The sequence below is a fragment of the Leucoraja erinacea genome, unplaced genomic scaffold (genome assembly GCF_028641065.1).
Source record: "Leucoraja erinacea ecotype New England unplaced genomic scaffold, Leri_hhj_1 Leri_486S, whole genome shotgun sequence".
NCBI classification, from domain to species: domain Eukaryota; kingdom Metazoa; phylum Chordata; class Chondrichthyes; order Rajiformes; family Rajidae; genus Leucoraja; species Leucoraja erinaceus.
Genome location: NW_026576387.1, coordinates 70,001 through 85,000, shown reverse-complemented (window position 1 = coordinate 85,000; position 15,000 = coordinate 70,001). Strand labels below are relative to the sequence as shown.

The window sequence follows — 15,000 nt, the reverse complement described above, 5'->3', positions numbered from 1 at the left end:
TGGGAGACCGCTTTTCGGAGCTCCCGCAACGGCAACTTCTCCCGCTGGGATCGTGGGATTTAAAGGACATGGAATGGGGCCTAACATCGCCCGGCGCGGCTTAAACGGCCGCGGGACTTACCATCGCCCGCCGGGGGCTTTAACACCGGAGCCCCAGTTCGCCTCGACACTGCAGTTGGACTGCTGGACCGCGGGAGAAGAACAAAGGAAAGAGATAAGACTTTGCCTTCCATCACAGTGAAGGAGGTGTTGGAGACTCACTGTGATGGATGTTTGTGTAAATTGTGTTAAGTGTGTGTCTTGTTTTTTTTTGTAATGTAAGACCGTAGAAAATGCAATTTCGTTCAAACCAAGTAGTTTGAAAGACAATAAAAGGAATTCTATTCTATCCTTCTAGCTGGATACCTGAGGACGTGTCTCCCGCTGGTGCAGAACTGGATTCTCCAGTTAATGATCCTTGAGCCCTTTCTCTGGCAGATGGCTGGGAATCTGGAATAAATGAACAGGGACACGGTCAGGAAGAGCGATCAAATAGAGAGAGTACAGAGGAGATTTACTAGAATGTTGCCTGGGTTTCAATAACTAAGTTACAGAGAAAGGTTGAACAAGTTAGGTCTTTATTCTCTGAAGCGCAGAAGGTTAAGGGGGGGCCTGATGATAGAGGTCTTTAAAATGATGAGAGGGATAGACAGAGTTGATGTGGACAAGCTTTTCCCTTTGAGAATAGGGAAGATTCAAACAAGAGGACATGACTTCAGAATTAAGGGACAGAAGTTTAGGGGTAATATGAGGGGGGACTTCTTTACTCAGAGAGTGGTAGCGGTGTGGAATGAGCTTCCAGTGGAAGTGGTGTCGGCAGGTTCGTTGGTGTCATTTAAAAATAAATTGAATAGGCATATGGATGAGAAGGGAATGGACGGTTATGGTATGAGTGCAGGCAGGTGGGACTAAGGGAAAAAAGTTGTTCGGCACGGACTTGTAGGGCCGAGATGGCCTGTTTCCGTGCTGTAATTGTTATATGCTTATATGGTTATTTTCTGAAGGCTCTGGTGCAGTCTTCCTGTGCGTGCTCTCTGACGGGTGTGCAATACACTCACCATGTGACCTAGTGTGTTTGGATGGACACTAGAAGAACTATTAACTCAGATTGGCCGTATTATTTGACAGGAGCGGTGTATTGGTAAATAGGGAAAAGTTATTATTGGGCAAGTCCACATCTGACAAATGAATGGTTTTTGGTGCTTGGTCCTACAAAATATTCCAAATGGAATTTAAACTGGAGGTGGTACCCCATCTCCCCCCTCCCCCACCCCCACCCCCTCCCTCTCCCCCTCTCCTCCCCACCCCTCTCCCCCTCCTCCTCCCACCTCCTCCTCCTCCCCCCCCATCCTTCCTTCTACCCCCCCCCCCACCCCCCTCTCTCTCTCTTCCCCCAACCCCCTTCCCTCGACTCTCTCCCCTACCCTCTCTACCACCCCCCCCCTTCCCACTCTCACCCGCTCCGCCCCCTTCCCCCTACCCCCCTCTCCCCCGCCCTTCCTTCCCTCCACTCCCCCCTCCCCCTCCCTCCCCACCCTCCCCCCTACCTCACCCCTCTTTCCCCTCCTCCACCTCTCCCTCCCCCACCCCTCTCTCTCCCCCCCTCCCTTCCCTCTCCATCCCCTCTCACCCCACCACCCTTTCCCGCAACCCCTCTGTCCCTCTTCCACCTCTCCTCATACCCCTCCCTCCACACTCTCTTCCCCTTACCTCACACCCCTCTCCCTCTCCCTCCCCCACCCCTCCCCTCTCCCCCCCCTCCCTTCCCTCACCCAATCCCCTCTCATCCCCCACCCCCTTCCCCCACCCCTCTGTCCCTCTTCCACCACTCCCCCTATCCATCTACCCCTCCCTCCCTACCCACTCTTCCACTCCTCTCCCTCCTCCCCCCCTCCCACCCTCTCCCCTCCCCACTCTCTCCCCTCTCTCCCCCCCACCCCCTCTCCCCCATCCACCTCCACTCTCTTCCTCTCCCTCCCCTACCCCACTCTTCCTCCCCCCCCCCTTTCCCACACCTCTCTCCCCCATCCCCCTCCTCCTCCAGTAACCCACCCCCTCTCTCTCCCTCCCCCTCTCCATCTCCCTCTCCTCACCTCTCTCCCTCCCTCTCCCTGCCCGCTAAAGACAATCTTATCAGAGTTCAGGACGGGGCTTTGCAATTTAGAAGGATCAACAAGGATGACAAAGCGACCTTGGATAAGGAAAGAGGGCAGAATCTTCCTGGATTAGCGGGTAATAGTTATGAGAAGAGTCATACAGCGGAGAAGGATGCGCTAACTTGTCCGTTTGATCCACACATCCCATCTACGGTAGACACACCTGACCCTGCATGGTCGTCATTTCCCTAATGCTCTTAAAGTGAAGAAAGCGAATGGTATGTTAGCATTCATAGCAAAAGAATTTGAGTATAAGAGCAGGGAGGTTCACCAGTGAATGAAAGTAGGCATGCAGTGAAGCAGGCAGGGAAGAAAGAGAATGGGATGTTAGCATTCATAGCAAAAGGAGTCGAGTATAGAGCAGGGAGGTTCTACTGCAGTTTTACAGGGCCTTGGTGAGACCACACCTGGAGTATTGCGTTCAGTTTTGGTCTCCTAATCTGAGGAAAGACATCCTTGCCATAGAGGAAGTGCAGAGAAGGTTCACCAGACTGATTCCTGGGATGGCAGGACTTTCATATGAAGGACTGGATAGACTCGGCTTGTACTCGCTAGAATTTAGAAGATTGAGGGGGGATCTTATAGAAACTTACAAAATTCTTATGGGGTTGGACAGGCTAGATGCAGGAAGATTGTTCCCGATGTTGGGGGAAGTCCAGAACAAGGGTTCACACAGTTTAAGGATAAGGGGGGAGCCTTTTAGGACCGAGATGAGAAAAACATGTTTCACACAGAGAGTGGTGAATCTGTGGAATTCTCTGCCACAGAAGGTAGTTGAGGCCACGGTTCATTGGCTATATTTAAGAGGGAGTTAGATGTGGCCCTTTGGGGTAAAGGGATCAGGGGGTATGGAAGGCAGGTACAGGATACTGAGTTGGATGATCAGCCATGATCATATTGAATGGCGAATGGTGCAGGCTCGAAGGGCCGAATGGCCTCTATTCCTGCACCTATTTTCTATGTTTCTATATTTCTATTACTCGATGAGAACATGTAATGAATCAGGTGGGTGTGTGGGACGCGTCGAGGACAGATTGCGACATCATCTTCGAGGGTAGATCTGTCTGAAGATCAGACCAGGTCAGACCAATGGCTGAAATGTAATAGGCAACAGCAAAAAAGAATCGAGGGCCCAGATGACATAGATTTAAGATGAGAGGGGAAATATCATAATAGAAATATGAGGCAACTATTCCACACTGGAAAAACTGCCAGAGGATGCAGTTGAGGTAGGTTCTATACAGCATTTAAAAAACATTTATGGAGTTTTATGTGTAGAAACATAGAAACACAGAAAATAGGTGCAGGAAACAAGCGGCAACTTGGGAGAGAGACTGAACGACGCTCGCAGGCTTTAGTACCTGTGGGTGGGTCTTCCGCTGGAACTGAAGGCGGTTCTTGCGTTGATTCTACCATTAATGAAGCTGTGGTCAGGACGTTTGCGGACCAATAGGGCTCTGCAATAAATTTCAAGTTCAAGTTCAAGTTCAAGTGAGTTTATTGTCATGTGTCCCTGTATAGGACAATGACATGTTTGCTTTGCTTCAGCACACAGAACATAGTAGGCATTTACTACAAAACAGATCAGTCTGTCCATGTACCATAATATAAATATACACACACACACACATGAATAAATGAACTGATGAAGTGCAAATAACAGATAATGGGTTATTAATAATCAGAGTTTTGTCCGAGCCAGGTTTAATAGCCTGATGGCTGTGGGGAAGCAGCTATTCCTGAACCTGGTTGTTGCAGTCTTCAGGCTCCTGTACCTTCTACAGGGACACTGTCAGGGTGAATGATCATTGTCTGAAGGGTGCGCTAGGCACTGGGCGCGTGGCTCTGTGTGTTCGGGTGGATTGCAGGCGAGGTATCAATCCAGATTGGGGGACTTATTCGGCAGGAACTGGTAAGATTACATTGGGAGCAGTTGTTATTGAGCATGTTGACATCTGACAGATGAATATGGATATAAATGCTGGAGTATCTCAGCGGGACAGGCAGCATCTCTGGAGAGAATCCAGTCTGAAGTAGGACCGAGATGAGAAAAACATTTTTCACACAGAGAGTGGTGAATCTGTGGAATTATCTGCCACAGAAGGTGGTTGAGGCCACAGTTCATTGGCTATATTTAAGAGGGAGTTAGATGTGGCCCTTGTGGCTAAAAGGGATCAGGGGGTATGGAGAGAAGGCAGGTACAGGATACTGAGTTGGATGATCAGCCATGATCATATTGAATGGCGGTGCAGGCTCGAAGGACCGAATGGCCTCTACTCCTGCACCTAATTTCTATGTTTCTATGTTTCTATGTTACCCCGAGTGGAATAGTCTATGACTAGAGCGCATCGCCTCAGAATTAAAGGACACCCCTTTAGGAGGCAATCCGCTAGCCTCTACTCCTGCACCTATTTTCTATCTTCCCCTCAATCTTCACAATTCTAGATTTTGGTAAACAACCATGTGGTCCCCATGAAGTAAGATGAATCCGATGAAGACTGTGGTCAGTTGCAGGACAAACAACTGTCTTGTCCAAAACTGGCTGAGGGGACGATTAAAACAAACGGCAACTTGGGAGAGAGACTGAACGACGTTCGCAGGCTTTAGTACCTGTGTGTGGGGACCCCGCTGGATCTGAAGACAGTTCTTGCGTTGATTCTCCAATTAATGAAACTGTGGTCGGCTCCTCTGCGTACCAATGGGGCTCTGCAATAAATAACACGTTCAAGTTCAAGTTCAAGTGAGTTTATTGTAATGTGTCCCTGTATAGGACAATGAAATTCTCGCTTTGCTTCAGCACACAGAACATAGAAACATAGAAACATAGAAATTAGGTGCAGGAGTAGAGGCCATTCGGCCCTTCGAGCCTGCACCGCCATTCAATATGATCATGGCTGATCATCCAACTCAATATCCCGTACCTGCCTTCTCTCCATACCCCCTCTGATCCCCTTAGCCACAAGGGCCACATCTAACTCCCTCTTAAATATAGCCAATGAACTGGCCTCAACTACCCTCTATGGCAGAGAGTTCCAGAGATTCACCTCTCTCTGTGTGAAAAAAGTTCTTCTCATCTCGGTTTTTTAAAGGATTTCCCCTTATCCTTAAGCTGTGACCCCTTGTCCTGGACTTTATCTTCCTTAAGCTAAGTGACCCCTTGTAAACCTCGGAGTCTTTCTTCCCTAACATCGGGAACAATCTTCCTGCAGTCTAGCCTGTCCAATACACACACACACCTTAATAAATTTTGTAAAGTTTCTATATCAGATCCCCAGGTTTAATAGACTGATCAATCAATTCCTAACCTGGTTCTGCAAGAGAGTCCTAAACCAAGGGTCTATCCAGTTCATTTCTGAAGGGTCGCTAAGACTGGTCCTGACATTGCAGGCCAGGTATCAATCAGTTGGGGGGAACCAGGAACTGGTAAGAACAGATCAGTCTGTTATGAGCATATATCTGACAGATGAATATGGATAGTATCTCAGCGGGACAGGCACACTGGAGAGAATCCAGCCTGAAGTAGGGTCTCGATCCTAAATGTCACCCATTCCTTCTCTCCAGTGATGCTGCCTGTCTCGCTGAGTTACTCCAGCATTTTGTGTCGATCTTCGTTCAGTCCAGCATCTGCCGTTCTTTCCGACACACCTTGACTGATGAATGTCGTTTAAAGGCCAGATCATCAGAATTCAGGACCGGCATGTTTCAATAAGTCGAAGGAAGACGGGTGGCAAAGTAATGCCCCTGTCCCACTTAGGAAACCTATACAGAAACCTCTGGAGACTTTGCGCCCCGCCCAAGGAGATCTTTGCGTCCCGGAGGTTTTTGTCAATCTTCCTACCTGCTTCCACTACCTGCAACCTCCGGCAACCACCTGCAACCTCCGGGAACCGCACGGAAACCTTGGGTCGGGCGCAAAGTCTCCAGAGGTTTCCGATCAGGTTTCCTAAGTGGGACAGGGTCATAAGGGTACCTGGGATGACCGAAGACACCAGAATGCTTCTTGGATTGGAGGGTATTAGAATAGAGTTTCAAACCATGGAATTCGGCCCAAAGTTCCCATGCTGTCCCGGATATCCCATCTCCTTAATTACCATAGAAACATAAAAACATAGAAATTAGGTGCACGAGTAGGCCATTCGGCCCTTCGAGCCTGCACCGCCATTCAATATGATCATGGCTGATCATCCAACTCAGTATCCTGTACCTGCCTTCTCTCCATACCCCCGGATTCATTTAGCCACAAGGGCCACATCTAACTCCCTCTTAAAGATAGCCAATGAACTGTGGCCTCAACTACCTTCTGTGGCTGAAAATTCCACAGATTCACCACTCTCTGTGTGAAAAATGTTTTTCTCATTTCGGTCCTAAAAGACTTCCCCCTTATCCTTTAACTGTGACCCCTAGTTCTATACTTCCCCAACATCGGGAACAATCTTCCTGCATCTAGCCTGTCCAGCCCCTTAAGAATGTTGTATGTTTCTATAAGATCCCCCCCCTCAATCTTCTAAATTCTAGCGAGTACAAGCCGAGTCTATCCAGTCTTTCTTCATATGAAAGTCCTGCCATCCCAGGAATCAGTCTGGTGAAGCTTTCCTGTACACCCTCTATGGCAAGAATGTCTTTCCTCAGATTAGGAGACCAAAACCGTACGCCATCAAGACCCGACGAGGCGCTGCGTACGGCCTCAATGCGACTGCGGGGCGCCAGGCCGTTGCCGCGCGGAATTGTTGAACACGGTCAGTTTTTCGTAGCCCCGCGCGATGTCGGGACCAGCCTCGCACAACTCCATACGACTCCGGCGATCGAAGTGGGACCGGCGCCGCGTGTCCGTACGGCTCAGGCGACCACGTTAGGTCGCGCTTGCCGCATGGAGTCGCATGCTGGTGGGACAGCCCGTTACATTTTCTCACCGTCATCGGAAGCAGTTCCAGCGTCGGAACGTTCATCGCGTATGGATCCTAGGTCAAGGGATCCCGGGGCAGTCCCGGACGCTCCAGCTGAAAAACGGATAGTAGACACATTGCTTGTTTGCCAAAAAAAAAATGAACAGCGTTCTGGAAGTACCCGGCATTCAGGCCGACCCAATAGAAGACATGATAAGCGACGTTACGAGTTGGTATGAATAATCTCAAGAAATGAATACAGCGATTGTTTCCTTGAGATTCTGAGGGAGGTTGGAGCGGGCATGGATCTATATCAGCATAGATACCCTCCCCTACCCAAGGACACCCAACCTCGTCAACGCACCCTCCCCAGGCGTAAGCAGGAAATGGCCAAAGCAGAGAAACCTTAGCGCCACGGGCCGCTCCTTCATCAAACAATTCGATATTTTGTGGGACTCACATTTCTGTTTTGGAGTTTAGAAGAATGAGGGGGGTCCTCATTGAAATAAACATAGAAACATAGAAAATAGGTGCAGGAGTAGGCCATTCGGCCCTTCGAGCCTGCACCGCCATTCAATATGATCATGAAACATAGACATAGAAACATAGAAATTAGGTGCAGGAGTAGGCCATTCGGCCCTTCGAGCCTGCACCGCCATTCAATATGATCATGGCTGATCATCCAACTTAGTATCCCGTACTTGCCTTCTCTCCATACCCAATGATGCCTTTAGCCACAAGGGCCACATCTAACTCCCTCTTAAATATAGCCAATGAACTGTGGCCTCAACTACCTTCTGTGGCAGATAATTCCACAGATTCACCACTCTCTGTGTAAACAATGATTTTCTCATCTCGGTCCTAAAAGACTTCCCTCTTATCCTTAAACTGTGACCCCCTAGTTCTGGACTTCCCCAACATCGGGAATAATCTTCCTGCATCTAGCCTGTCCAACCACTTAGAATAGTGAAAAGCTTGGATATAGTGGAAGGAACACAAAAATGCTGGAGAAACTCAGCCGGTGCAGCAGCATCTATGGAGCGAAGGAAATAGGCAACGTTTTCGGGCCGAAACCCTTGCTCAGACTGGATATAGTGGATGTGGAGAGGATGTTTATTATCTAAATGGTGGCCGATTGGGAAAGGGGGAGATGCAGCGAGACCTGGGTGTCATGGTACACCAGTCATTGAAGGTAGGCATGCAGGTGCAGCAGGCAGTAAAGAAAGCGAATGGTATGTTAGCTTTCATAGCAAAAGGATTTGAGTATAGGAGCAGGGAGGTTCTACTGCAGTTGTACAGGGTCTTGGTGAGACCACACCTGGAGTATTGCGTACAGTTTTGGTCTCCAAATCTGAGGAAGGACATTATTGCCATAGAGGGGAGTGCAGAGAAGGTTCACCAGACTGATTCCTGGGATGTCAGGACTGTCTTATGAAGAAAGATTGGATAGACTTGGTTTATACTCTCTAGAATTTAGGAGATTGAGAGGGGATCTTATAGAAACTTACAAAATTCTTAAGGGGTTGGACAGGCTAGATGCAGGAAGATTGTTCCCGATATTAGGGAAGTCCAGGACAAGGGGTTACAGCTTAAGGATAAGGGGGAAATCCTTTAAAACCGAGATGAGAATAACTTTTTTCACACAGAGAGTGGTGAATCTCTGGAACTCTCTGCCGCAGAGGGTAGTTGAGGCACAGTTCATTGGCTATATTTAAGAGGGAGTTAGATGTGGCCCTTGTGGCTAAGGGGATCAGAGGGTATGGAGAGAAGGCAGGTACGGGATACTGAGTTGGATGATCAGCCATGATCATATTGAATGGCGGTGCAGGCTCGAAGGGCCGAATGGCCTACTCCTGCACCTAATTTCTATGTTTCTAAGTTTCTATGTTACCCCGAGTGGAATAGTCTATGACTAGAGCGCATCGCCTCAGAATTAAAGGACATCCTTTTATGAGGCAATCCGCTAGTCACAGGGTTGTGAATATGCGGATGTGTTTGCCATGGAAGGCTGTGGGGGCCTCAGTGGATATTTTTAAGGCAAAGATAGATAAATACTTGATTGGTACAGATGCCAGCGGTTATGTGGAGAATAGAGGAGAATGGGGTTAGGAGGGAGAGATACATCAGCCATGATTGAATGGCGTAGAAGACTTGATGGGCCGAATAGCCTAATTCTACTCCAATCACTTATGACCTTATGACATAACCTCATGAACGTGGTTGAAGTAAGAAACATAGAAACATAGAAACATAGAAAATCGGTGCAGGAGTAGAGGCCATTCGGCCCTTCGAGCCTGCACCATTCGCCATTCAATATGATCATGGCTGATCATCCAACTCAGTATCCTGTATCTGCCTTCTCTCCATACCCCCTGATAGAAACATAGAAACATAGAAAATGGGTGCAGCAGTAGAGGCCATTCGGCCCTACGAGCCTGCACCGCCATTCAATATGATCATGGCAGATCATCCAACTCGGTATCCTGTACCTGCCTTCTCTCCAGATCCCTTTAGCCACAAGGGCATCATCTCACTCCCTCTTAACTATAGCCAATGAATTGGCCTCAACTACCTTCTGTGGCAAAGAATTCCACAGATTAACCACTCTCCGTGTAAAAAATGTTTTTCACATCTCGGTCCTAAAAGACTTCCCCCTTATCCTTAAACTGTGACCCCTTGTTCTGGACTTCCCCAACATCGGGAACAATCTTCCTGCATCTAGCCTGTCCACAACCCCTTAAGAAGTTTGTAAGTTACTATAAGATTCCCCCCTCAATCTTCTAAATTCTAGCGAGTGCAAGCCGAGTCTATCCAGCCTTTCTTCATATGAAAGTCCTGACATCCCAGGATTCAGTCTGGTGAACCTTCTCTGTGCTCCCTCCATGGCAAGAATGTCTTCCCTTCGTTTAACTTCCTTCGGCAGTGGGAAGACGACTGCATTCTCACCTTGATCAGAGGGAGATTGAAGATCGGCTATACTCATGCGGATGGTTCGTTGGGTGGTGGTTCCCTGGGTGGTGGTTCCCTGGGTGGCGGTCCCGGAAGCTCCATCTGTAAACAAAGAGGGGCAGCGGAAGAGTTGCAGTCTAATCCCCTTGTCCCACTTAGGAAACCTGAACGGAAACCTCTGGAGACTATGCGCGCTCCGCCCAAGGTTTCCGTGCTGTTCCCGGAGGTTCCCGGAGGTTTTTGTCAGTCTCCCACAGCTTCCACCACCTGCAACCTCCGGCAACCACCTGCAACGCCGCGGCTCAAGCGACCACGTTAGGTCGCGTTGCCGCATGGAGTCGCATGCTCGTGGGACAGGCCCTTTACTCAGCGGGACAGGGAGCATCTCTGGAGAGGCTGCAGTCTGAAGAAGGATTTCGATCCGAAACACCACCCATTCATTCTCTGCCGAGATGCTGCTTGTCCCGCTGAGTTGCTCCAGCAAATGGCCCTTGTCTTCCCAATGCAATTAGCTCTCCAAGTAGCAATGTTACAAAATTTTGAGATTTAAAAAATCAAGTCTGCAATTTATCCCATCAGATAAAGCATAACAATAAGTTTAATTTGACACCAAATTCACTTTCATATCCCAAGTATTACAAAAGTTATGGCCATTTTCATACTCGGAAATTAGCATCTTGTTCCCTATTGATTTTCAATGGACATTACAAAAAAGCTGTGATCTTGGATAGTCAAAAGCCCATTTCTTAAGGAAAGATTAACATTTTTAAATAGCCTAAGTGTCCAAAGATTATTCACAAATAATTCACAATATAACATGATTTTTATATCTAATTTACATTAATTTATAGGCCAAATGGAAGGAATTTAGTGTTCAATTGCTGTAAGTAAATGCCCATTTAAATCGGCTTTCTAGTGGGTTCATGTGAACGCGCGCTGGTTTAGAACGTTGACATAGCGCTGGATTAGTGCCCTCAAATGCCGAGAAAAATACTGCGGGATATAAAAAGCCCAAAATGAACTACTCGCTATAGATAACTTGATATATAGGGTTATATATATGCCCCATTTAATGTAAAAATAAGGTACATACCTTTAATTGTTTGCTTTATAAAACCCTGGGGCTGCGAGAGGTTGCGGAATGAGACAGTAATTTTAAACTATTATAACTATATTATCGAGGCCTATAAAACTAATAATACCTTTTGCGACCGGGTCTTGCAGCGATTTTTCGTTAATGATTTACTAGGCTGAACATCTGCGATTAGTACAGCCTAGTAAAAATCGCGTTTTAAACCCGCCCCCTCCAAACAGCGCCAAAATCACGGACCTGGCTGTGGGCAGATTCCCAATGGCGATTCAGGTAGGTTTTGTAAGATACCTACTCCAAGTGGTTTTAAAATGGTGCTACCTTTAGACAGAGGATCGGCATGTTCATCGCTTGTGGATCCTTGCTTGTCGGATGGCGAGGCAGTTCCGGACGCTCCAGCTGAAACAAGAACAGCATGCACAAGGAACTGCAGGGGCTTTTTTTGCCAAAAAAAATGTACAGAGTACTGGAAGAACCCGGGGATCAGGCCGACCCAATGGAGGACAGGATAAGCGACGTTACTTGTCGAGACGAAAAGACAGCGGTTGTTTCCCTGAGATTGAGTAGGAGGTTGCAGCGGGCAGATATCTTTACTGACCCTCCCCTAAAACAAGGTCACCCACCCCCCCTCAACATACCCTTCATAGAAACATAGAAAATAGGTGCAGGAGTAGAGGCCATTTGGCCCTTCGAGCCTGCACCGCCATTCAATATGATCATGGCTGATCATCCAACTCAGTATCCCGTACCTGCCTTCTCTCCATATCCCCTGATCCCCTTAGCCACAAGGGCCACATCTAACTCCCTCTTAAATATAGCCAATGAACTGGCCTCAACTACCCTCTGTGGCAGAGAGTTCCAGACATTCACCACTCTCTGTGTGAAAAAAAGTTCTTCTCATCTCGGCTTTAAAGGATTTTCCCGATTATCCTTAAGCTGTGACCCCTTGTCATGGACTTCCCCAACATCGGGAACAATCTTCCTGCATCTAGCCTGTCCAACCCCTTAAGAATTTTGTAAGTTTCTATAAGATCCCCCCTCAATCTCCTAAATTCTAGAGAGTATAAACCAAGTCTATCCAGTCTTTCTTCATAAGACAGCCCTGACACCCCAGGAATCAGTCAGGTGAACCTTCTCTGCACTCCCTCTATGGCAATAATGTCCTTCCTCAGATTTGGAGACCAAAACTGTACGCAATACTCCAGGTGTGGTCTCACCAAGACCCTGTACAACTGCAGTAGAACCTCCCTGCTCCTATACTCAAATCCTTTTGCAATGATCATCCAACTCAGTATCCTGTACCTGCCTTCTCTCCATACCCCCTGATCCTCTTAGCCACAAGGGCCACATCTAACTCCCTCTTAAATATAGCCAATGAACTGTGGCCTCAACTACCTTCTGTGGCAGAGAATTCCACAGATTCACCACTCTCTGTGTGTGAAAAAAAATGTTTTTCTCATCTCGGTCCTAAAAGATTTCCCCCTTATTCTTAAACTGTGTGTGGCCCCTTGTTCTGGACTTCCCCAACATCGGGAACAACCTTCCTACATCTAGCCTGTCCAACCCCTTAAGAATGTTGTAAGTTTCTATAAGATCCCCCCTCAATCTTCTAAATTCTAGCGAGTACAAGCCGAGTCTATCCAGTCTTTCTTCATATGAAAGTCCTGACATCCCAGGAATCAGTCTGGTGAACCTTCTCTGTACTCCCTCTACGACAATAATGTTTTTCCTCAGCTTCCCAGACGTAAGCAGGGAAACAGCCAAAACAGAGATACTGACAGACAAATCTTGAGCCCCGTGTCGCTTCCTCAGCTATCGATTTCATATTCTTTAGGACACACATTTCTGTGTTAGAGTTTAGATGAAAGAGAGTGGACCTCATTGAAATGTACAGAATAGTGAAAGGCTTGGGTGGAGTCGATGTGGAGAGGATGTTTTCACTGGTGGGGAGTCTAGTTCGAGGGGGCATGGCATCAGAATTAATGGATGTACCATATAACCATATAACAATTACAGCACCGAAACAGGCCATCTCGGCCCTACAAGTCCGTGCCGAACAACTTTTTTCCCCTTAGTCTCACCTGCCTGCACTCATACCATAACCCTCCATTCCCTTCTCATCCATATGCCTATCCAATTTATTTTTAAATGACACCAACGAACCTGCCTCCACCACTTCCACTGGAAGCTCATTCCACACCGCCACCACTCTCTGAGTAAAGAAGGTCCCCCTCATGTTACCCCTAAAACGTCTGTCCCTTAATTCTGAAGTCATATCCTCTTGTTTGAATCTTCCCTATTCTCAAAGGGAAAACTTGTCCACATCAACTCTGTCTATCCCTCTCATCATTTTAAAGACCTCTATCAAGTCCCCCCTTAACCTTCTGCGCTCCAGAGAATAAAGACCTAACTTATTCAACCTATCTCTGTAACTTAGTTGTTGAAACCCAGGCAACATTCTAGTAAATCTAGTAAACATTCTGGTGAATCTCTGGAACTCTCTGCCACAGAGGGTAGTTGAGGCCAGTTCATTGGCTATATTTAAGAGGGAGTTAGATGTGGCCCTTGTGGCTAAGGGGATCAGGGGGTATGGAGAGAAGGCAGGTACGGGATGCTGAGTTGGATGATCAGCCATGATCATATTGAATGGCGGTGCAGGCTCGAAGGGCCGAATGGCCTACTCCTGCACCTAATTTCTATGTTTCTAAATCTCCTCTGTAATCTCTATATTTTGTTGACATCCTTCCTATAATTGGGCGACCAAAATTGTACTTTTAGGAAGGGGACGTGGAGGCTTATATTTTGTCAGAGTGTGTGGTGAATCTGTGGAATTATTTGTCACAGAAGGCTGTGCAGGAGGTCTGTGGAGATTATTAGGGCAGAAACGGGTGGATTCTAGATTAGTCAGGTGTTAGAGGTTACGAAGAGAAGGCGGGAGTAGGTGTAAGGATAGATTGATAAATCAGCCATGAATGAATGAATGGTGGAGTAGACTATATGGGCCGAATGTCCTCTTATCACGTGACAACATGAGACTTATCACGTGACAACGATGACTAGATATACTTCCTCCTAACATGCAAAAAAATTGACAAAACAAGGAAAGCATACTTTGACATACTCAGCGAGGCAACCCCTGATTTTAAAGAACTAGATGATACATCAAAACTAAGAATAGTCCTTGGTGAAGGAAATACGGCGCATCTTCGTGCACAATACATAACAGCTTGCCATAACCTGACCAACATGCTAATTGACATTAACTGACACTAAGAAATGAATATTGAATTGCTAAACTTGCTATTGTGTTGTACTGCTTACAGCTGCAATATACTTTGGCAATATAACAATGTTTTTTTTTTTATCATGCCAATAAAGTCTCTAAATGGAAATTGAATTGAATTTATATAAAGGGGCAGAGAGACAGGATGTCTCGCGGTGGAAGATACCTGAGGTTGTGCCTCCCGCTGGCACAGGAGATGGTTGCTGGATAGATTCTGCAATAAATGATATTTTGGCCTTTTCTCCTTTCGATGCCTGTGGACCTGGAATAAAGAAATAGAGAGAGAGAGAGTGTTAATGGGAATAAATATTCCCTGAAGGCTCTGGCACAGTGCTCATTTAATCTGAGGAAAGACATCCTTGCCATCGAGGGAGTACAGAGAAGGTTCACCAGACCGATTCCTGGGATGTCAGCACTTTCATATGAAGAAAGACTGGATAGACTCGGCTTGTACTCAATGTAGAAGAATTGAGGGGGGATCTCATAGAAACTTACATAATTCTTAAGGGGTTGGACAGGCTAGATGCAGGAAGATTGTTCCCGATCTCTGGAATTCTCTGCCACAGAAGGGTCACAGTTTAAGGATTAGGGGGAAGTCTT

The 15,000-nt window shown here is 47.1% G+C and overlaps 1 protein-coding gene across 1 annotated transcript in view; it reads right to left on the bottom strand.

Annotated features, from left to right (window-relative positions):
* LOC129693940 (uncharacterized) overlaps nt 1-15,000 on the bottom strand; it is a 27,405-nt gene that overhangs the window by 7,844 nt on the left and 4,561 nt on the right. The window contains exons 2-8 of the mRNA XM_055630668.1: nt 14,567-14,662; nt 11,439-11,516; nt 10,025-10,129; nt 7,106-7,192; nt 4,806-4,901; nt 3,557-3,652; nt 406-489 (exon numbers count right to left, since the gene is read on the bottom strand). Coding sequence (XP_055486643.1) covers nt 406-489; nt 3,557-3,652; nt 4,806-4,901; nt 7,106-7,192; nt 10,025-10,061 — 400 coding nt within the window. The 5' untranslated portion in view covers nt 10,062-10,129; nt 11,439-11,516; nt 14,567-14,662. The remainder of the gene's footprint in view (nt 1-405; nt 490-3,556; nt 3,653-4,805; nt 4,902-7,105; nt 7,193-10,024; nt 10,130-11,438; nt 11,517-14,566; nt 14,663-15,000) is intronic.